Source organism: Gastrolobium bilobum, unplaced genomic scaffold (assembly GCF_033153095.1).
Source record: "Gastrolobium bilobum isolate Gb01-03AN ecotype WA unplaced genomic scaffold, APGP_CSIRO_Gbil_v1 utg3544, whole genome shotgun sequence".
Taxonomy (NCBI): Eukaryota; Viridiplantae; Streptophyta; class Magnoliopsida; order Fabales; family Fabaceae; genus Gastrolobium; species Gastrolobium bilobum.
The window spans coordinates 58642-82622 of NW_026896201.1; the positions used below are offsets into that span (position 1 = coordinate 58642).

At 35.8% G+C, this 23981-nt stretch overlaps 1 protein-coding gene across 2 annotated transcripts; it reads left to right on the top strand.

The window, feature by feature from the left end:
- Window positions 1–106: 106 nt before the first annotated feature.
- LOC133298233 (cytochrome P450 93A2-like) lies at window positions 107–22929 on the top strand. 2 transcript variants are annotated; one of them, XM_061497488.1, is made up of 7 exons: window positions 107–556; window positions 3284–3483; window positions 4480–5124; window positions 5728–5878; window positions 12091–12240; window positions 12324–12372; window positions 21473–21611. In XM_061497488.1, the coding sequence occupies exons 1-7, from the start codon at window positions 247–249 to the stop codon at window positions 21480–21482; spliced, it is 1515 nt and encodes a 504-aa protein (XP_061353472.1). In that variant the 5' UTR covers window positions 107–246; the 3' UTR covers window positions 21483–21611. The 2 variants fall into 2 exon arrangements, with proteins under 2 accessions (XP_061353472.1, XP_061353471.1); XM_061497487.1 differs by lacking the exon at window positions 12324–12372 and adding an exon at window positions 22389–22929 and having other exon boundaries at window positions 108–556; window positions 21473–21642.
- Window positions 22930–23981: the final 1052 nt, after the last annotated feature.

The window sequence follows — 23981 nt, forward strand, 5'->3', positions numbered from 1 at the left end:
TTCATTCATGTTCCGTCACGTCACGTAACTCAACTCAAGTGAGACTTCCAATGTGGTCCCTTGCATCACCACATTTTCTCTTCAATCAAACAACGTCGTCTAGTGTCTCTCTCTCTCTCTCTCTCTCTCTCTCTCTCTAGGTGACTCTAGAGAGAAAAAAATTCAAAACAAGAATCATTAGCTACCCTACCCAGTTACCACTTTATCAATCTTTTTTCCTTCAATTCGAAGTTGATCTATGAGAAAATGAACAACTCATGTGGTGATGGTTCTTCTCTTCCCACCACTTTCGTGGGTCTTCTGCTTCTTCAGTCGAGAACCAAATCCACCTCTTGCAACAACACACGTGTCTACACTTCCTCTGAGCTCCTCAGTGACTTTGCCACAAGAGAATTCAATGCCTCTCTGTGGCTTTCCCTCATTGTTATCACTACCCTTTTGCTCAGGAAACTCTTCAAGCTCTTCAGTTTGTGGCACAAGGCTAAAAACATTCCTGGGCCTCCATGTCCCTCTTTCTTTGGCCACTACAAGCTCGTTTCCCAGGAAAATTTCACCGGTGAGTTTTTTATGATGATTTTTTCTCCCTCCACTCCCATGAATTTGTTTAACTGGTATTTATTTTCAAATTCAGTTTTTTTTTTTGGCTTCTATTAGAATAAAAGTGATTCTAATAGCTTCTAATAAAGTAAACTTTTGGGTTTAGTCTGTTAATCTGGAATTTGAGACTTATTGGGTGGTTTACTGATATGGGGTCTTGTGTTATGCTGGTTTGTGATCTATTTGGATGTTGATATCAATTTTTAATTATTGTTCTTTTGGAAATTGTTGTGGATTGAAGGGTTTATTGTATATTGTGAAATTCATCCTGTTTTGGTTTCTAGCTGGTTGAGTGGATGAATTTCTTTCTGAGTTATATGCATGGAAAGAGATGAAGAATTCCTTCATTTGCTTACTATTTGTTGTTTTCCGAAATTAGATCGTATTCTTTATGCATCACCCTTTGTTAATAGGAAATCATTAATAAAGTAAAAAGATGACATGAGACTTTAGATAACAGTTATAATCTGTTTTGGTTGTTAATATTGGTTTGGTTCTTTCTTTTTCTTTGAGATTTGAGATATTTAGTATCAATTTTATCTTTTGCATAAGTGGGATATTCTGGTACAATGTAGATTCAATGATTTTGTGGAATAATGTCAAACTCGGTTCTTTTGGGTTTAGACTTAGTTGATGACTTGATGATAAATTTAGCTATGTGCTTCTGGTTCCAGCATGTTGGGAGAAGAGTAGAAGACAGAGGAGATATTTTCTCTAAGGGCGAAGATGATTCATTTCTCATTCAGACTATAATTCAAGTTACAAAATTTGTAACTCCACAAGAAATACATAAAGATACTTAAGACCACTATAAACACACATAACTCCTTCAGAAACACAAAAGACGCATAACTTCACATTTAAACTAAAACACTAAAACAGCCTTAACGTCATTTAAACTAAATTAAAATGACACATTATTCTAACATTCTCCCCCTTAATGTGCAATTTCTCCACACCAAGCTGCTCTCTTAGCGATTGAAATTTCTCCCTTGGCAATGCCTTGGTGAAAATGTCTGTGTACAAACTTCAAAACAATTTCGCTGTTCTCAACAATTTCTCTAATAAAATGATACTGGCTATATGTTTAGCTCTGCTATGTTGGACTGGAATTTTAGCCAATGCAATCGCTTATTTGTTGTCACAATAAATCTCAGTTGCTTCATCTTGCTTTTCTTCCACATCTTCCAATATTCTTCTCAACCAAATTGCTTGAGAATTTGTCATTGCAGCTAAAATATATTCAGCTGCAGCTGATGATTGTGCAACAGATTGTTGCTTCTTTGAACTCCACGAAAAAACTCCTAAACCAAACATAAAAACATATCCAGAAGTACTTTTTCATTTATCTCCTTAAAATTCTTTTTGTAGAATTTCTCATGCTTGTTTTGCCTTTGTTGCCCTAATAATTATTGGGAAGATCATGTCTGAAACTCCTCTGAGTTATAGCCAAAACGGCTGCATCGATGTGTTTCTTCTCCCGTGCTTCCTTCCTCTGAGTTGCAGTCAGAGCCGCTCCAGGCTCTTCAAACCCATTTTCTACTAGATCCCACACATTTAGTGACTCGAACAAAGTCTTCACTTTGACGCACCAAAAATCATAATTTCACCCTGTAAAAACAAGGACTTGAATTGTTGAATTCGCCATATCTTCTTCAAATCTTGTAGGTCCTTTCCAAATCTTCAACCACTAGATCTTCAAGCATTGGTACCAATTTTGTTGGGAGAAGAGTAGAAGACAGAGGAGATATTTTCTCTAAGACTGAAAATGATTAATTTCTCTTTCAGATAATAATTCAAGTTACAAAATTTGTAACTCCACAAGAAATACATAAAGACACTTAATACCACCATAAACATACATAACACCTACAGAAACACGTAACATTTAAACTAAATTAGTAAAACAACCTTAACATTTAAACTAAATTAAAATGACACATTATTGTAACATAGCATGATATAAATTTGTAGTTGAATAAATAACTTTTTGCTTTGTAGATTCTTCATTTATGTACTATTGATTTGCTAAGTTGCCACAACTGGGTCATATTCCTTACTTAAAATATTGGGGAATTATTAATATAGCGAAGAGAGGACAAAAGTTAAAAGATACTTTGATTTGACCATCCTTTATTAAATATATTCAGGTATGCTGTCCCTTAAAGGCGAACTTATCCATAGGCTAATATCCATGTTGTATTGTGATTAGTTTTGTGCTTTAGGTTGTATGATGTTAAATACTGAAAGACTTTGAGATTGAATGCTGTGATCTTCACCTTTGTTTCAGAATGAAATGGAGATAAGAAATTTGTTATTGAAATTAAATACTCTCTTTGAGTTTAAGATTAAAACAGTTGCCAGATTGAGTGGAAACTCTTATTAGTGCAATAGCCATGGTTATGCTCAGCTCCTAAAAACTGTTTATAAACTTCTACCCATTGCTTGTAAATGAAAATTTAGAATACTTTGTTTGAATGGCTAAAATTGTTAGTTATCATTTTTTGTTGGTTTCATAATTTTATGAATTAGGCACTGAGTAAAAAATGATTGAATGTGGTGCTCTACTGTTAACCATATAATTGCTTTTCTATTGTTAGTAATTTGTTTTTGGCATTGATTGATGAATAATATTATATCAGATGTAATTTTATATTTATTTTTTTACTTGGACTTTGATTTCCAGATTTGTTGTCAGAATCCCATGAGAAGTATGGACCAATTGTTAAGCTGTGGTTAGGTCCTACTCAGCTTATTGTATCAGTTAAGGATCCAGTGCTAATTCAAGAGATGCTTATGAAGGCGGAGGATAAGCTTCCTTTTACTGGAAAAGCATTTCATCTAGCCTTTGGACAATCAAGCCTCTTTGCCCCTTCCTTTGATAAGGTGCTTAACTGTCTAATTCCCCTCCACACCCCATCTTCTGTTCCGGTCCCTATATCATAATTTATTGTGTTTATGATAGTCTTGACCTATTTTGTAACCTAATCTTTTGTTTACTCGGACGAAGTTTCAAGCAATGCCAGATGAAAAGTGAAAACTAATATATGCCTGTGTTAGGACACTGCCTACCATTAAGGTGTACACTAGGAAGAGCTGCAGGTGATTAAAACCATAGGCAAGGCAAAGGATGGGTGAGACTAGATTTAGGAGGGGAAATATATTTGTAACTGAATTGGATTAGAAAACATATAAAGGGATGTGAGGAGTGAAGAATTGAGAGAATAGTAAGAAGAGGAGAGCCCTGGCCTCTCGAAAGCCAGCTGCTATAATTTCCCTGTTTTATCATTTTCTTCAGTTTTTCATATTGAACACAGATCTATATAGTTTTGGCCTTGTTTGAAGTTGATACTAGTGGAATTAATACGAGTTTTAGTGTTTTCCATATCAATTTCGAGTTATTCTTCTTTGGTTCCTAACTGTCTGCAGAAGCAATTGAAATAATTTCTCTTTCAATGTACTTGGAAGTATAAATCAGTACTCATATGACCCTTAAGCCAAGGCATTATATTTCACCGTTGAACTGGATTTTAATGTGAAATCTTTTCTTTTAAATTTATATTCAGTTATTCTTATTACATATGCTTTTCAATTATTTTGTGTCGACATAATAACTACTCTCGCATTGTATTGACATAATTTCCCTTCTCCCAATGATAAATATGTCCACTAGAGCATTGTGCACTAGTGATTTGTTCAGCAGTTTCGAAATGTTTGGGGTCTTTCCGTTTTGAGACCTCCTGTGTTCTGATCAAACTACTCTTTGTTCATATATTTTGATTGTGCATCTTAAATGTTGTCTGCAGAACTTACAGATCCTGTAATTTATTGTGTTCTCATTCTGACTACAGCAGCTTGGAATTTAATTTAAATTGTCTTTAGGTGCAAAAGAGAAGGGAATTATTGGCAACTGAATTGAATGAAAGATTGGTGAAGACTGCTGATCTGATCCCTATGAAGGTTGCAGACTTTACCATAGATAAAATAGAAAACATCAGAGCCAGAGGAAGTATTGATTGTAGGTTGGTTTCTCAGCATATGGCTTTCACCATACTGGGAGCCACATTCTTTGGAGATGGCTTCTTGGCCTGGCCAAAGGCAGCAATTTATGAGGATCTGCTAATGATGATTGCTAAAGATGCTTGCTTTTGGGCTTCCTATAATGTTACTCCTTTCTGGAGACGAGGATTTTGGAGGTATCAATGCTTGTGTTCAAAGTTGAAGTGCTTAACTCAAGACATCCTTAAAGATTGCAGAAAAGGCTGCAAGTTATTTGACCACATTGATCAAAATGTACATAATGAAATTTTCAATGTAGAAATGAAATCAGTACATGATACACAATGCTGTTCTGATGATGAATTCCAAGATTACTATTTCTTTCGTGACCTTAGTGATGATCAAAATGCTAAAGAAGGACCTTGTGCGAACATCATGCGTGTGATGTTTCATGGATGTCAAACTACAGCTGCTTTAATTGCCAATGTATTGACTAGGCTTGTCATGCATCTCGAAATACAGGATAAGGTCGCAATCTGTTCTTCTGTCTTCATTGTATCCAATTCATAAATGGAATCCAATGTGGATCATTTTATTTTAGTTTATTCTCCAGTGCTCAAAACCAAGAGTGTAATTCCTATACTGAGTCTTCTTAAATTATTCCCTAGATTTACTAAATCTATTTATATATGAAGTTAAAACCTGGAGTCTACATTGGATTTACAATCTGCTAATTGAGAAGAGTACTGGTTAAGGTGAATATGTTTAAACATTGAAATTTTCTGGTACTTTAGGATGAACATACTTTGTTTGGAAATGTGCATTTGCAAATTACCTCTCTGTTTATGGCTGTGTCTGGTGTATTGGCAGATATTAAAGTGTCATTTCCCCCTATCATTTTTAGATGAAATTTCTTGACTAGATTGTTGTCAACACATTTAACAAACAATTATTCTAGTATCTTTTTGAAGAAAAAAACATATTGCTGCTAATATATGCTTTCGTTTATATGCAAAGGTTTGTCTGCTGAAATTTTTTATATCCAATGCCTTTTTTTTTTTAAATAGGTTGAATTTAGTCCTTGATGTCTGCAAGGCATTGCTTGTTGCTTATTTTCTTATGCTTTTGCAGGTTTATTCAGAGATTTGCATGGTAGGGAGAAACCCATCGAAGTATGAGCATGAAGATATTTATAGGATGCCTTTGTTATTGGCTACAGTTTATGAATCTGCACGCCTTCTGCCCAGTGGTCCCATGCTGCAGAGGTGTTCTTTGAAACACGGTGAGATATTACTTACTATATTCTATGAAGCAAGTATAACATAGTTTTGAAGGCATGGGTTCCTTGAGCTTCTTGTGCCCAAAAACTAACTGATTTGAAACCTTTGCAACTTTTCTGTTTACTCGTGGGCACTGCGTACATGTGCATTGCTTGGTTAAGCATTAACATTGATGTATTGAGAGAAAGAAGTTAGGAGTTTTTATCCTGTATCTACAATAGCATGAGACGTTATTATTGGTAATTTCAAGCATGGTTTTAGTTGGTGGAAGATTTGGTGATAAATGTTGTGTTGGTCCGGATGAACTCAAGAGGGGTGAATTGAGTTTTATAAAAATAATTCGCTAATTAAAAATTAATTCAAAGCAATAAATCAAGATAAGGATAGAGAGATATTGACACGATAGTTTTTACGTGGAAAAAAGAAAAACCACTGGCGCTAATATCGAATACTGAAATTCGACGGGCAACTCCACTACAAAACTTGTGTACAAGGAGTTCTCTAGTATCCTAGTTTCTTAGTCTACCTATTACTCAAATTTCCACCTGGTATCCTCGTTTCCCAGTACGAAATCCTAACCCTTTAGGATTCTGAAACCCTATCATACCAGGGTTCTCAAGTTACTCTCAATTTCCAAGAAAAAAAGATATGCTGGTATCCCAGTTTCCCAGCACGAACTGGTATCCAAGTTTCCCAGTACAGACCTTCAGAAAGGTTAAGAAGAAATTTACAATTAAAATGATTTACCTCAATGCTTCTTTTCCTCAAGCAGATAGGTAATCTGAATTCCAATGGAGAAATATTCGCTTCGCCAAGAGATGAATGTATGAATGAATGTTCTTGAGAAAGCTTTTCAATCTATGCATAAGAATGAATACTAATTTTGAAAATCTAATTCTCTCTTTTCTCTCTTGTATATTCTTCTCTCTTCTCTCTCTTGTATTTTCTCCTCTTTTCTCTGTCGTATTTTCTCCACTCATGAACAATATGAAATGATCTATGTAATAATAACACTTTCTCTCTCCTAAAAGCCCAAAAGATATAAATTTGAAATTTGAAATCTTTTCGAAAAATTAACCAGAAATCTTTTATCTTTAAATGAAATTTTAAATGCAATTTTCAAAAATAAAATTTATGATTTTTTCAAATAAAAAATATGTAAAGCTTAAATATCTTTTTCTATTATGTAATGCAATTCTAATCTAAATCTTTGATAAAAAATATTTTATTTCTCTTACATGAAATCTAAAAAGATAAAATATATCCTAAACTTTACTTGATTCCATGTTTTTCTCTCTCTTCATGACATCTTTCATATCTTCTCCAATCTTCATGCAGTCTTCAATGATCTTGAATACTATTTCAAATCAGAATAAATATTATTCTGAAATATCAAACAATCAGCTCATTAGTAATTTCAAGATAATAAATTATAGTAAAGCCCCTTTTGGGTCCTTAGCAAATAATACGGTCCTCACTTTACTCCCTTACGAAAAAATAATTAGTCGCCTGGTCCCTTTGAAATTCAAAGTGGACCCATTTTAGTCCTTTTGAGGGACTAATATGGATTTTTTGTGAATTTGTGAAGGACCACGTTTTTGACTAAATGGGTCCACTTTGAATTTTTTAAGGACCTCGAAACTAATTTTTTTTTTAAAGTACTAGTGACCGGTGTTTTTGGTAGGGACCCAAAAGGGGTTTTACTCAATAAATTATTATCAATTAAATTAACATTAAATTGGTTATAATCATCAAAACATATTTTAAATCAATTACATAATTGGGGTATAACAAATATCCAACATGTTGGTCATCAATGTGTTATATTTTACATAATATGCAAATATGAACTTGCCTTGAACGTAACTGGTACTTTGAAATTTTCATATATAGTAAATAAGACAAGTACGAAGATGAGTGACCATTTAAAATCTCATTATCTTAACTATTGGACAAAGCTTGGGGATGGAATTGAATAGAAAGAGAAACTTCTGGGAAAATTGACCAATTTAAAAGTTCTAGGACAAATTTGATAGGACCCCACGGTTAAGTGTTAAGAATTAAATTTGTCATGTTTACCAAACTTTGTTTTTAATACTTGCCTAATGATTGTGCTTTTCAGTTGATTCGTTATTCGTAATACTTAAGATTGAATAATAGAATATTGTGTATTGAATAAATTGTGTATTATAACGTAAAAGAGCTCTCTATTTAAAGAGGCTAAAATACCTAATGGGCTAAGCTCACGAGATATGAGACTATATACACCGAACTATTCTAACAATTACTCTAACACTTCCCTTTAAGCTGGAGCATATATATTGTAAACACTCAGCTTGCCACGAATGTATTCAACCCTAGAACCTCTAAGAGCTTTAATCAAGACATCCGCGAGTTGATAATTAGAGTTGACAAAAGCCGTTTTGATTTCTCTTGACTGAATCTTTTCTAGAATGAAATGACAATCGATCTCTATATGTTTAGTTCTCTCATTAAATATAGGATTAGATGATATATGTAGCGTAGCTTGATTGTCACAAATGAGTGTCATGGGCTATTTCTGTTCACAGATATGGAACTCCCGAATTAACTGCTTTAACCAGATTAGCTTGCAGGTAGTAACTCCTATTGCACGATACTCAGCCTCTGCACTAGAGCGGGCAACAACAGTTTGTTTCTTACTTTTCCAAGAAATCAGATTTCCTCCAAAGAAGACACAATAGCCTAAAGTAGAGCGCCTATCCGAGGGTGATCTCGCCCAATCGGCATCTAAATAACCACAAATTTATGTATTTTCCTGATCTGAATATAATAATCCTTTCCTTGTTGCTCCTTTGATGTAACGAAGGATTCTTACAGTAGCATCCCAATGAGAATCACAAGGAGAGTCAAGGAACTGACTAGCTACACTAACAGCAAAAGAAATGTCCGGCCTAATCACAGTGAGATAATTAAGCTTACCAATCAACTTCCGATAACGTGCAGGATCAGATAATGGCTCTCCCTGTCCAGGTAGTAATTTGATAGTATTATCCATTGGTGTATCAACGGCTTATACCCCAACATACCAGTCTCCTCTAGGATATCCAAGACATATTTCCTTTGACAGATAGAAATGCCCTGTCTAGACTGTGCTACTTCAATCCCTAAAAAGTAACGAAGCACCAAGATCCTTTGTTTGAAATTGACTGAACAAATATTGTTTTAACTGGTGAATCCCAACTTGATCACTTCCAGTGAGAATAATGTCATCGACATGAATTAACAGATAGATGCATTTGTCAGGAGATGTGAACCTATAAAACACAGAATGATTGACCTTATTGCAGATTAAGCCAAAAGCCTGAACGACAGAACTGAAACTGTTGAACCAAGCCCGAGGAGACTGCTTGAGGCCATATAAGGACTTACGAAGTCTGCAAACCATTCCAGACTCCCCCCTGAGCAACAAACCCAGGTGGTTGTCCATGTAAACCTCTTCTTGTAAATCACCATGAAGAAAAGCATTTTTAATGTCTAGTTGAAGGAGTGGCCAGTGACGAACAGCTGCGAGGGCAAGAAACATTCAGACAGACGCCATCTTAGCGACAAGAAAGAACCTGTTACTATAGTCAAGTCCGAAGATCTGAGTAAAACCTTTGGCGACAAAGCGTGCCTTGAGACGGTTAACATGACCATCAGGTTCAACCTTGACATTAAAGACCCACCGACAACTTCTCTGGAGGAGCAGGAACAAGATCTCAAGTGCCATTGGAATGAAGAGCAGTCATCTCATCAGGCATCGCTTGGCGCCACCCTGGATGGAAAAGTGCTTCACCTGTGGTCTTAGGAATAGAAACAGAAGAAAGACTAGAAACAAAGGTGTAATGAGAAGCAAAAAGACGGTCATAACTTAAAAAGGTATAAAGAGGATAAGGGTAACGAGTACTTCGTATACCTTTTCTCTGGGCAATGGGAAGAGCCTCTGGTGAAGGAGCCGAACGGGAAGAGATGACTGGAGAAGGCGATGAGTCACCCATGGTCAAGTCCGCAAGAGGCACTTTCTGACGACGCTAATAGTTGAGAAAAGGGCGGTCTATAGGGATTGAGGCAAGAGGTCTTTGGGATAGTATGAAAGGGTTGTTGATCATGGAAAGTGACATCAGCGGAAACAATATAACGCTTAAGAGAAGAATAACAACGATAACTCTTTTGAATACGAGAATAACCAAGAAAGATACATTTAAAAGCTTTGGATGTTAACTTATCCTTACCAGGAGTGAGATTATAAACAAAACCAGTACAACCAAAGACATGTGGAGTTAGAGGATAAAGAGGAGCATCGGGAAACAATAAATTATGAGGAATGTCATTGTTGAGCACAGATGAATGCATGCGATTGATGAGTAAAAAGAGATGAGTACGACATCCACCCAGAAGTGAAGGGGAACCTGCATATGAATAAGAAGGGTACGGGCAGTTTCAATGAGATGTCGGTTTTTACATTCAGCCACCCCATTTTGTTGTGGAGTGTGAGGACAGGTGGTTTGATGTAAAGTACCTTGTGTAGCCAAGAAATTAGAAAAATCAATAGAAACATATTCCTTAGCATTATCACTACGTAGAATACGAATAGAAATACCAAATTGAGTATGAATCTTAGAAGAAAACTTTTTATAAATGTAAAATAACTCAGAACGTTTTTTCATTAAATAAATCCAAGTACAATAGGAATAATAATCAATAAAGCTAACGAAGAATACTCAGAAGTTGATTATCAAACCTTTCCCATTCAGATTTCTCAGCCTTAGGGATATTAGTAGATGGAACAGTGAGATGACGCCCATGCCCCTGTCCAAAGAACCAGACACGAACAGAGGTTGCCCAATTCTTATAGTTATCAGAATCCCTTAGTTTGGAAGAGGTAATGGGCCCAACATTAGTAGAGATGATAGGAGGAGGAGGGGGGGAGAATTAACCTTCGAGAGAGCAGGGGATGATGCTGCCATTAAAATAAACAGAAAATGCCGGAACACTGTTTCAAGCGATGAACAGTAACTTCGGCGACGAACATCACGGACGCGTGAACTGTATTATACAGACACGATGAACAGTACCCGTACGGACACGATGAACAGTACCCGTACAAAACAAGATGAATAGTGCCACGTGAACAGTATCGTCGCTAAACAGTACCCGTGTGATCAGTTGCAAAAACAAGCCGGAGGGATGCACAACGTAGAGGAAGGAGAGAACACCTAAGTAGTGGGCTTAGGGTTTTAGCGGAAGTGAAAGTTCCCAAAACAAACAGCTCTGGTACCAACTTAAGATTGAATAATAGAATATTGTATATTGAATAAATTGTGTATTATAATGTACAATAGCTCTCTATTTAAAGAGATTAAAAGACCTAATGTGGTACTATATACACTGAACTATTTTAACAACTACTCTAACAGTAATGTATGTAGGAAATATTATTAAAAACATTTTTTATGGTGAAAAACTCATTTGGTTGGAGGGCTATCCAACTTATTCTCTAATGTGTTGAAAAAAGTCGAATAAAAGGTTTCAATGAATAGAAAAACGATATATTTTTGTGTTATTTATTTTGGTTCTCTGAATCCATTCATGAACATGGAAACAACTTCTGAATTTTTTTTTTCCATTAATAGCAAAACTATAAGAATATTCAAGCTGTTTTTACCTTTTTCTTTGGAAAGCTGTTTTTGAATTAAATAATCCCAAAGTGCATTTTTTTGTTTTGTTTTGTTGGTCTTGATAACTTAACTACATTATGCATGAAAACTGCTTTTTAAAATCAAAATTTGAGAATGGTTCCAAGCACACCCTATGTCATCTTGTGGACTAAGGCGTGTTTTTTTTGAGCCCAATAGCCCATTTCTTCACTTGTGAACTGGGATTGATTTCAAAATATGGATATTAAGCTCGAATACTCTAGTTCCTACAAATCATCGAATAGGCATAGTTTGAGAGGAAGGTTGCAGAAGTTTAATCATTTAATGCAATACCAGTCTGATGTGCATGCATGTATGGATAAATTATTTATTTCTATTCTTAACATTTAAATCTATTTCAGGATTGCCTGCCCTCTATACATTTCTATCTATACTCCTGCTTATATTTTATATTTATCTGTTTTAAACAAAGGTTATGCTTAAATTCATCTCTCTGCATTTCACTTCTTGTTCATTAATGTTTATTCTTACGTCAGACTTGAGCTTTGCAACTGGTGTAACCATACCGGCTGGAGCTGTACTGGTTGCGCCTGTTCAATTGGTACAGAAGGATGAATCCAGTTGGGGATGCAATGCAAGTGATTTTAATCCATACCGATTTCTGTCTAATGGTACAAACGGATCAGGTATGAGCCTTGATGCTTCATTGACATGTTTTGTACTGTCCTTATGTGTAACCTCGAGTTTTTTATTTTAATAAAATTTTCAGCCCCTCACTGTGGATTTTGTCCGCTACCCTGCCGTTATTGCAGTACTTGGTACTATTTATTTAATTTTTTAACGACTTCTACTTTCATTGATTTTTTCGCAGTAATTTTACTTTTGTTATGTCTTGAATCACATCAATATCACACACTTATGCATGAGCGCATATGTATATAACTTGAATTTAATAATATGGAATTGTAATATTGAATCGTATAAAATCGGTACAAGAGCTCTCTATATAAAGAGTACTGAAAGACCTAATGGGCTAAGCCCAAAATACACTTCTAGAGTATTCTAGCTATTACAAATAAATAGATAAAATACTAATTCTAATATTTACAACACTCCCGCTCAAGCTGATGAATAGATATTAATCATTCCTAGCTTGCTAGTAAGCTATTGAAACCTATCATTAGAAGACCCTTAGTCAAGACATCAGCTAATTGACGACCAGAAGGGATATATGGAGTAGTAATCAGGCCACTATCGAGGTTCTCTTTGATGAAGCGATGATCAATCTCAATATGTTTGGTTCGATCGTGTTGGACTGGATTGTGGGCTATACAGACGGCTGACTTTTTGTCACAGAATAACTTCATAGATCCTTCATATCTCACCTTGAGATCATCCAAAATAATTTTCAACCATAACAACTCACTGATTCCTTGAGCCATGGCCCGAAATTCCGCTTCTGCACTTGATCTAGCAACCACATTTTGCTTTTTACTTCTCTATGTTATTAAATTTTCACAGAGAAACATACAATAGCCCGAAGTAGATCGTCTGTCTGTCACAGATCTAGCATAATCGGCATCTGTATAAATCTCTAAGGAGAGATTTCCTCTTCTCTGGAACAATAATCCTTTGCCTGGTGTGCCTTTCAGGTATTGGAGAATCTTGTCCACAACTCGCAAGTGTTTCTCCCTTGGATCATGCTTGAATTGACTAACAACACTAATTGCTTAAGTTAGGTCAGGTCTAGTATGAGCTAGATATATCAATCTTCCCACTATTCGTTGATACTGTCCTTTGTCAATTGGAGGGCTCTCAGTTTCACTTCCTAGTTTGTGATTATGCTCAATAGGAGTACTGGAAGGTTTGCACCCTAGTTTTCCTCCTTCTTTAAGGAGGTCAAGAACATACTTTCTTTGACAAATAAAAATGCCTTGTTTTGAATGAGCAACTTCTATTCCAAGAAAATATCTCAGATTGCCAAGATCTTTAATTTCAAATTCAGCAGTCAGTCTTTTCCTCAAAGCACATTTCTCATCTATATCATCTCCTGTTATAATCATATCATCAAGATAAACTAGAAGGATAGTGGTCTTACCTTCTTGAGCATGTTTAAAGAAAAGAGTATGATCTCCTTGACTTTGCTTGTATCCCATTGAAAGCATAACTTTGGTAAATCTTCCAAACCAAGCACGCAGGGATTGTTTCAAGCCATACAACGCCTTCAATCTGCAAACTTTATTGTCTCCATTTGTAGAGTTAAATCCAGGTGGGATCTCCATGTAAACTTCTTTTTCTAATTCGCCGTTGAGGAAGGCATTTTTCATATCAAATTGTTTCAAGTCCCAATTAAAATGAGCAGCAAGAGATAATAAAATTCTTACAATATTCATTTTGGCCACTGGAGCAAATATTTCTTCGTAGTCAATACCATAGGTCTGTGTGAACCCCTTGGCTACCAGACGAGCTTTATATCTCTCAAGAGTCCAATCAGAATTATACTTTGGAGTATACACCCATCCGTACCCTACTGCCCTTTTTTTATTTGGCCTATCAACAACTTTCCATGTATTATTCTTCTCCAACGCATTCATCTCATCCTGCATGGCTTGAACCCAATTATCATCCTTTAATGCTTCATGTACTGATTTCGGGATTAAAATGGAGTCAAGTGCTGTAATAAAACTTCTATGCTGCATAGAGAGATTCTTAGAGGAAACAATAGGGTACATGATCTTTTTCCTTTCCTTACAGCAATGGGTAAGTCATCAGAATTAATATCAGGCTCAGGAATAAAAGAATGAGTGTATTCAGTACTTAGCAATGGTTCAGGCGATTGCAGTTGCTGGTGGAGCAGTGTGGGTAGGGGTGTAAATGGGCTGGGCTAGGCTAGGCTTTGGCTTAAATAAGCCAAAACTGTGTAAAAAACATTAGCTATGGCCTGGCCTATTAGCCTGTGTAGGCTCCAACTTACAAGTCTGGCCTGACCTAAATTAAAAAAAAAACCTTGGCTTAGGCCTGTTAGCCTGTTTAAGCCTATTAAACATTCAACAATTAAATGAATAACTAAAATAAGATTATTTTATTATTCAAAATTATTAAATAATAATTTTATTTATTATATTTTAAATAAATAATATGATATAGGCCGGTATGTAGGCTTATAGGCCCGACATGTACAAAAAAGCCTATGGTCTGTTTTCTGAATACGGTTTTTTAAAAGCCTAGGCCTATTCTATTTTACTACTTATAATAGGCCAAGCCTGGCCTAAAATAGGCTAGGTCGTAGGCCCCTGTAGGCCGGCCTAGCCCATTTACACCCCTAAGTGTGGGTTGTTTCTTCCTTTGATATACTAGTTCAGGTGTCCCAGCTTTGCGTATTCTTTGTCGATCAATAGGAGGCATGTCACATGAGGATTCAGATCTATTTTCAGTCTCAGCAACTAAGTCTTCTTTCTCAAATTGGGTAATCGGTGTAGGCAACATAAAGGGAGACTCAGACTCAGAGAAAATGGATGAAGCTTCTATACTGTTCTCTCCCTGAAGATGAGGGTGTTGAAAGTAGGACTCAGATTCATGAAAGCTAGCATCCATAGAGACAAAGAATTTACGACTTGGAGGGTGATAACATTTGTATCCTTTCTTGTTGGGAGTATAGCCAAGGAAGACACACTTAAGGGCTCTAGGTTCTAATTTACTCCGATGTTGTTTATGGACGTGGACAAAGGCAACACATCCAAAGACACGAGACTGGAGACTCTGCATAATAGGAACAGAAGGAAAGAAAGAAGTCATGAGATCAACAGGACTTACATGGCCAAGGACTCGGGAGGGTAAATGGTTGATCAAATAAGCTGCAGTTAATACAACTTCTCCCCAATAAGAGTTCGGTACAGATGTTTGAAACAACAATGCTCTAGTGATTTCAAGCAAATGCTGATTTTTCCTTTCAGCAACCGCATTCTGTTGAGGCGTATCCACACTTGTGAGCTCATGAGTCATTCCTTTGTCTCTAATAAAATGGGAAAGACGCTAATTAACATATTTTGTACCATTATCTGACCTCAAGCGTTTGATACTTTTACCAAATTGGGTTTCGATCATATAATAAAACTGAATAAACAACTGTGTTACTTCTGCCTTATCTTTCATCAGAAATATCCATGTTATCCGAGTATAATCATAAAAAAAAAAGACAAACCATTTAGCACCAGAAACATTAGGGACTTTGGAAGGGCCCCAAACATCAGAATGAATAATAGTAAATAGTTCAATACTTTTTATTTCACTAAAAGGAAAAGATACACGATGATGTTTTGCAAACTGACAGACATCACAATTAAAAGACTCAACAGACTGAGACACAAACAAAGACGGAAACATAGACTTAAGTAAATTGAAAAGAGGGTGACTCAAGCGCTTATGATAAAGCCAAATAAGAGAATCTGAAGTAGACTGACAAGTCATCAAAGTCTGATCCTTGGTACCTTCTGCAACAAAGTCTGGAACCAAATAATACAACCCATCCTGCTCCTTAGCAACTCCAATCGTCTTCTTCGTGGTGAGATCCTGAGAGCCTGTTTGGATCCACTTATTTTTAAGCTAGAAGCTATTTATAAGCTAAAGCTAAAAAAAAGAGCTTAAAAAAAAAAATTAAAAGCCGTTTGGAAATTACATAAAAGTTTTAGCTTTAAAATTACTTAAAAGCACATATTTCAAGAAAATTATCTCTCTCTATCTTTATCACTCTTCATTTTAAAAAAAAGCACGCAATTCAAGAAAAATAGATAAGAGCTTAAAAAAAAGTTCCTCTTAGGAGCTTTTTTCTTCATTATAAAAAAAGAGCTTTTCGTTATAAGAGTTTTTTCCAAAACCTGTTTGGCCTAGCTTATGTTTATAAGTAGCTTCTAGCTTAAAAAAAAGAGGATCCAAACAGGCACTGAAAAACACAATGAGTAGGGAAAAAGGTTACAGTGCAATTTAAATCTGTAGTAAGCTTATGAGTAGAAAGGAGATTGGTAGAAAGTTGGGGAACATGGAGAGCATTCTTGAGACACAAGGACAATTGAATTTTAATGTCACCAGAACTTGCAACTGATGTATGTGATCCACCAGCTACGGCTATAGTACGAATACCAACAGTAGGTTTATAAGACAGAAAAAGGTCAGTGCAGCAAGTCATATGATCAGTAGCACCAGAATCCACAATCCATGAAGTTTTGAAATCAATACAAGAAGCAACAAAAAAATGAATGCATGAGTTCTTACCAGTCATAGCCAAAGAACCAGTACCAGAAGGTTTATTGACAGATGCAAATACGGACCTAAGCCGTTCCAATTTCTCACGACGAATAGTAGTAAACTCACCAGGCATCTGTGAGGTCTCATTAACAGGAGAAATTTCTGAGGAGGCAAAGAAGGATTGACCACGTGGGGCTGACTTACCAAACTTCTCCTTAACCTGTTGTTTTCCATGAAGACGGTAACAAACCTCTTTTGTGTGACCTGGTTTCTTACAATAGTTACACCAACGCTCCTCTTTACTAGGCTTAGGAGGAAAAGACCTTTGTGGTGGCTTAGTTGAGACCATAGCAGATCCGTCAGTGGGCTCAGAATTAAAAGGAGTTGGAGTAGTAACTTTAGATGAGAGCATAATAGATCCTTCAGACACTTTGGTATCCATCGTGACAGCCCTGCGACTTTCTTCACCCTTGACAGTGTGAAAAACTTCAGAAAGAAAAGGTAATTTTTCCTTACCAAGAATTTGAACTCGAATAAGGTCAAATTCTGAGTTGAGACCACAAAGAAAATCAAAAATCCTATTGCGTTCAATCGAGGTGGTCAGAGTGGCTGCATCCTTGCTACATTCCATCTTCAAATTCTCGTATTGATCAAGCTCAGTCCATAACCCATTTATAATACCATAAATATTCTGTTATAGAGAGAGAGCCTTGCTTGGTAAAAAAATTCTGATTCATTAGATCATAACAAGTGGCAGCATCTTGCTTCATTGAGTAAGTCTGTCTGGGAATATCCCAGATCTCAAAAGCAGTCGGTAAGAACATGCAATGTTGACTAACCTCAGGAGTCACAGAGTTCCATAACCATGTCATAATAAGAGAGTCTTCATCATCCCAATCAGCAAATTTTGGATCTGTTTTAATAGGAACAGGTCCTTCAAGATGAGTAATTTTACGACGCCCTTTAAGAATGGTACGAACAAGTTGGGACCATTGTAAATAATTCTTCCCATTAAGATGATAATTCTGATGAAGAGGAGGAAGGTCATTCAGAGAAAGAATAGCCATTGAACTAGTCATCGAGCGTGTACCAGATGATTGATTGGTTGGAGTATTTTCAACGCTTGACATAACAAGGGCTGAGAAAAAGGAAAAAAAAAAAAACGACCAAACAACAACGAATAAAGTAGTGATCAGTACCAAAAAAAATATTGTAGAAAGATCCTAACCGAGTCAAAATGCCACAATAATCACAGATCCAAGTGCGCAAGAAAGAGACGAGCTGAGCAAAGGTGGGCCGAGGTGGATCCCCTCCGTCAGGGCTGTCACGCGCCGGAGAACTCCTCGGCTCGTGGGTGTCACGCGCAGAAGAAGGAAGAGCGCGTGGAGGCGCGTGTCTGGTCTGCCAGAGCTGGGCTTCTCAGGTGATGGTTGCCCGGAGGTTGTGCTCCTGTCTGTGAATGGCCAGAGTCCAAAAGGTCACTGGAACAGTGCGTAATAGTGAAAAACAGATCCGGTTCACTGTTTTCAACGCTGTGTGGTGACGTCGTTGACCAGAAACAATAGATGAAATGATAGATTAGAGGAAATGGTGTCCAATAAAAGTCCTCTCGGTCCAAAAGGTCACCAGAAAAATTTTCCGGTGGCTGATGGCGGCGAGAGGCAGACAGAAAAAGGTTTCCACTCTAACGGCGGCGGTAATTACGGAAGCAGAGCCCTCAGAATCGAGAGCTCTGATACCAACTTGAATTTAATAATATGGAATTGTAATATTAAATTGTGTAAAATCTGTACAAGAGCTCTCTATATAAAGAGTACTAAAAGACCTAATGGGCTAAGCTCAAAATACACTTCTAGAGTATTCTAGCTATTACAAATAAATAGATAAAATATTAATTCTAATATTTACAACAATATATAATATTTGATGTAGACTTGGACTGAGCTTGTGTTTTATTTGCCAACGCGAATTCCCAATCTGGGTAAATTATGTTGGCATGTGTTAGGCAATCTTATACTAGACCATGTGGGAATTATGAGTAAGGGGAAAATGAGTGATTTTGGCTGTAACAACCTTGCCTACATGGCGAGAGGGTGGGAAGACAGGGGAAACAGTAAGAAATAAAGATAAAATGGAGGCAAAGGTAGGAGAGAGAGAACATCCATTCATTAAGTAGTCTTACCGCCTTTGGCCAAGGAGGTTGCAGACCCTCGAAGTCCTTTAGGGGGCGCTTGGTACAGGAGAAATTTTTTTTTATCCTGGAATCATAATTACTGGAAATATGGTCCGGAATTGAGTTTTCCGGGAATGTTATCAAAAAATTGTTTGGTTAGTCAAAATATTACCGAGAATATTAGGTAAAGATTACTGATTCCATGTTTGGTTGATTGTGAAATATTTCTGGGAATATGGGTTATTTTACAAAAGTAACCCCTTAGTATTTAAAAAATATTAAATAGAAAAGATGACCCATTTGTACAGATCTAAGCACTGACTAGAAAATGAGTTCCATTTTTGTAACACCGGTGTATAACTCAGTGTCTCAGTCAATGCTTTAGACGAAGCTTCCCTTCCCAAAAAAATAATTAAAATGACTTATATCATAAGCTCACATCAGAACCTCAGGACTAAAAAGACAAAATACTAGGAAGAAGTCGTTCTTTTTTTCATATATAAAGACGAAACATGCAATACTGGAAATTTTAAAAAATGGGAGAAAAAAAATTGAACTCACTGAAGCAAGTAACACAATTCATCGTCGAGAACCGGTAAAACAAAATCGGTTTGTTGCTGACCAACAAATCGAAGTAAACACACCAGCTCTGTGAATCTTTACTGCCGACAAACAAAAGGAGAGCACAAGAAAATAGGGAAGTTTCGATGAATATATACCCAGGGTATTTTTGTCTTAGATTTTCGTTTTCATTTTCCATAGAAGTGGGATTTGTCAAATACCACATATTTTTTGGTAATCGCAAATGACACTTTTCTTTGTAAATGAGAATACTGGTAAACGAAGATATCTGGGTAAAAATTTTGATTACCTTGTACCAAACATGTCATTCTATGATTACCAATGATCATTTCCCAGTAATATTCACAAATACCATATACCAAACACATCCTTAGTATTCTCTCTTTTGTTTTCTTGTACTAGGAGTGACATCTAGGGATTCCAATATTTGAAGGAAATAATGTTAGGCACTCTTTAAGGTATATGTAAAGAATTAATTCAACCCAAAAGCCTAAACTGTTGGGTAAAGCTGCATTAATGGTTTTATATATCTCAACACGCCCCTTCACATGAGAGCTCACTGGGCTTGAAGGGTGGACAATGCACAGACCCACCTACCTGTGCGAAGAAAGAAATTGCACTAGAAAGAAAGTGGGGGGCAGTGAGGATCAAACCCGGTACACTGAGGCTCTGGTACCATGTAAAAAACCAATTCAACCCAAAAGCTTAAGCTTTTGGGTTGAATTGGTTCTTTACAATATCTAGTTCAGCACACTACGTGAGACAGAAAATATGAGTATGTATTACTATAATTTTGGGATCAAGGTGATTCCAGAAGGTAGTATTGAAGCAATTGCAGTGAATGAATGGAAATTGTTAAGAGATATATAAAATTATTAAAACCATTAATGTAGCCTCACCCAACAGCTTAAGCTTTTGAGTTGAATTGATTCTTTACATGGTATATGAGCCTTCGTGTCCCGGGTTCAATCCCCACCGCTTTCCAATTTCTCTTGTGGAATTTATTAAGCTTTTGGGTTGAATTGGTTCTTTACATAGTATTAGAGCCTCAGTGTCACGAGTTCGATCCCCACCGCTCCCCATTTTCTCTTGTGGAGTTTCTTAGCACAGATAGGCTGGGCCTGATGCATCATCCACCTTTCAAGCCTAGTGGGCTCTTGTGTGAGGGGACGTATTAGAGTATAATATAAATCATTTAAAAAGACCTAATCTAACAACTTAAAATAAAAGTGATTCGAGAGGCTCCGATCTCTCCTAAACTCTCATCTATTTTCAAGCTACCCTTACATGTGTTCCTCCTTCTCTTCAACCCGCCCACTACCTACAAGAAGTTGTAAAACCTTTGTTGAGTCAGTTATGGGGAATGGATCCCCTGTGCTTATGCCACCTATATACCCGCATAATGGGTGGTTTCGTAACACCTAATTTAACCATGTGGGAATTATGAGTAGAGGGTAAAAAAAATGATTTTGGTTATAACAGCCCTGCCTACATGGCAAGGAGGGTGGGAAGGATGGGAAAACGGTTAGAAGCGAAGAGAGGGGAGCGAAAGGTAGGGAAGAGGAACATCTGTGAGTGATTCAGTTATTTCTCCACAATAAAATACCTAGTTCCTATCAGTATTCGTCCTCTATTATGTTTGGAGACAAAAAATCATGATATTTTCTCTTGTTAATGCCTTGCGTTTCTTAACTCTAGCATATCCACTATGATGTAGAAGTTGTGTTAGGTTTGGGCCTTTGGGGGCATGTTGAAAAGGAAAAAGACTGTGTGTAGTGTAGGTGGGGATGAGAATTCACTTGTGTGGGAAGTTGGAATTCAATCTTCATCAGAACTTTTCAGATTTGTCCTTTATAGGTGGTAGGGTAGAAAATTTTGTTGCTTATCTATCATTAATCTTTCAATATTAATAACTCTTTCAGGTTCTGCTGAAGAACTTTCTGATACTGGATTCAGCTCATTTGTACTAAATGATCCGAACGAAAATGCAGCATTTCTTCCTTTTGGATCTGGGACACGTGCTTGCATTGGGCAGAAATTTGTTATACAAGTTGTTGCCACATTGTTGGCAGCATTGCTGAAAATATATGAGGTTCGTCCACTGAATTAGTATTTTTGTTCTTGCTATTTCTGTCAAGAGAGAAAGACATGAACACAACCTAAATCATAAAATTGCATAACGTCAAATGTTGAGTACTTATCAAGGTGGAGGATCAACTTATGCCATTGTAAGTCTAACAAGTTTTACACCCATTATTAGCCGTTTATCCACTTATGTCTAGCGATTCACGTGACTAATAAATTAGAATCGTTAGATGTAAGTGGAATTAATGGTTAATAATAGGTGTAAGACTTACACTGGTGTAAGTTGATCATTCCCCACTTATCAATTCAAGTAAGGTAAGACATGAGAGAAGGGAATACAAAGTGAGGAGTGAGAGTATGTTATGTAGTAAACAGTAATAAAATGTCAAGTCACTTTTTGGACGTAATGGTGGGTTGGCACACTTTAATTATGATTTGGCACAGAGTGGGTTGTGACTTTTAAGAAGTTTATGTTCCTTCTTTGTTTTAAATATTCCACTCTGAAAGCAGGGTTGATTGTGGTGGTGTTCTACGGTAAATTGTTAGTAATCGTAGCACGAATAGCAAAGTGTATAAATTTGAACAGATTGAATTAAAAGTGTGATGACTGGGATATATTACAAGTATTTTCTTGAAGTTATGATCCCATGATGTTACAGAATTATTTTTTTTGTTATCAGGATGTAGTGTTTGGCACTTAATATATAAAACATATCATTGTTCTGTAATAACTGATGTTAGCTTTATATACAGATGAGGCTGGACTCAGGATCGGATGATGACTCAAAACCAATATTGAAGAATCATCTTCTTCAGCATCATCCTGATTCAAAGATATTATTTGTGAGAAGGGACCAGTGAAAGAAAAGAAGTACAAGCATACTATGTAGATAAAGTTGGTCTTGTAATTCTAGTCAATAATGCAGAGAATATCTGGACTTTTTTTTTTCACCACTTGTTTATTTCCTTCTTTTTTTCTCTCAAAGATGAATGGGGGAGGCTCTCAATATTCATGGCTCATTGTGGTCATCTGGGAGGATGCAACATGAGTTTCACAAGTTTTTTTCCTCCCTGTTTTTAAGCAATGCCCTAGTGCTGGCCTCAGGCCATGGCACATCTTTTTGTTGGTTTTTTAAGCACTTTGGGCATATTGCTGCTATGGAGCCTTAGGTTTTCCTTCCCCTTCTCTGGATGAGGACCTCTCTCTTTTCTGATGTTAACAATGTTTTTACTTCTGAAGGAAGTTAGTTCTTGTATCCTGATATTGTCCGAATAAAATGTACTTGGATATTTACAGTGTCTTCTTAACTATCAAGATTTTTGTACAACAGATGTTCAACCTAAAGGAAGGTTAATTATAATGCGGATAAATAAATGCTTTATAAATTGATATTGGTATGAGAAATACTACATTGTATGCTGTGATAATAGAGTAATGGTGTGGATATTGTGCTTTTGTATCAGATGCAAAAACTCATTGCAACTACCGAGGAAATGTTTTGTAGTAGGGTAGTGAACAGGTAGGACGGATTTATGAATTGCTTTAAGAAATCGTTAGAATGAGTGAAGATTTATTAAAATTTTTGGAAAAGTTTAAAAATCCTATTATGGTTTTGTCTTGAATCACTTATATTCTTATGTTTTTTTTTATTAATTATTTATCCTCTTATGTTTTTTATCATCTAAATTCATCGTTAAAATCGTTAGAAATTAAGTTAATCTGTCTATTATACCCCTTTTAAAATAAGAAAATAGATTAAGGATAAAAAAAGCAAAAGAAAAAATAAGATTAAATATATTGAAAATTTAAAACACTTATAGAAAAGATTCAAAAAAGAAAAAGAAAGATCAAGTATGTTTAAATAATAAAGAAGAAAATAGACTTAATACAAAAAAAAAAGGAATAAATAAGATCAAATTTATTAAAAAATACAACAATAATAGAAAAGATTAAAAATAAAAATAGTATAAATAAAAGAATAGAAGAAAAAATAAGACCAAATATGTAGAAATTTATAATAATGAGTTCTTTTTTTTATTTCTTTTTATCTTATTTTTTCTTTCATTTATTTTAGCAGTGATAGAAAAGACTAAAGCGAAAAAAACAAAATTAGGAAAAAAAAGATCAAATATATCTACAGAAAAAAGAAAAAAATAGACTCAGAAAAAAAATAGACGAAAAATTATTAGTGATTTCTTTTTTTTCTTTTTTTTTTCACTGTCTATTTTCTTCTTTTCAATTTAGTCTACTTTTAATTTTTATTTTAGTTTTAGTTTTTTTTATCATTATTATAAGTTTTCAACATATTTGGTTGTGTGTTTTCTTCTTCTTTTTGTCCTTAATTT

Coding starts and splice junctions, on each gene's coding strand:
- LOC133298233 (XM_061497487.1), top strand. CDS start 247: ATGAACAACTCATGTGGTGATGGTTCTTCTCTTCCCACCACTTTCGTG. Junction 557..3,283: donor TTCCCAGGAAAATTTCACCG/GTGAGTTTTTTA, acceptor TTTGATTTCCAG/ATTTGTTGTCAGAATCCCAT. Junction 21,643..22,388: donor CATTGCTGAAAATATATGAG/GTTCGTCCACTG, acceptor CTTTATATACAG/ATGAGGCTGGACTCAGGATC.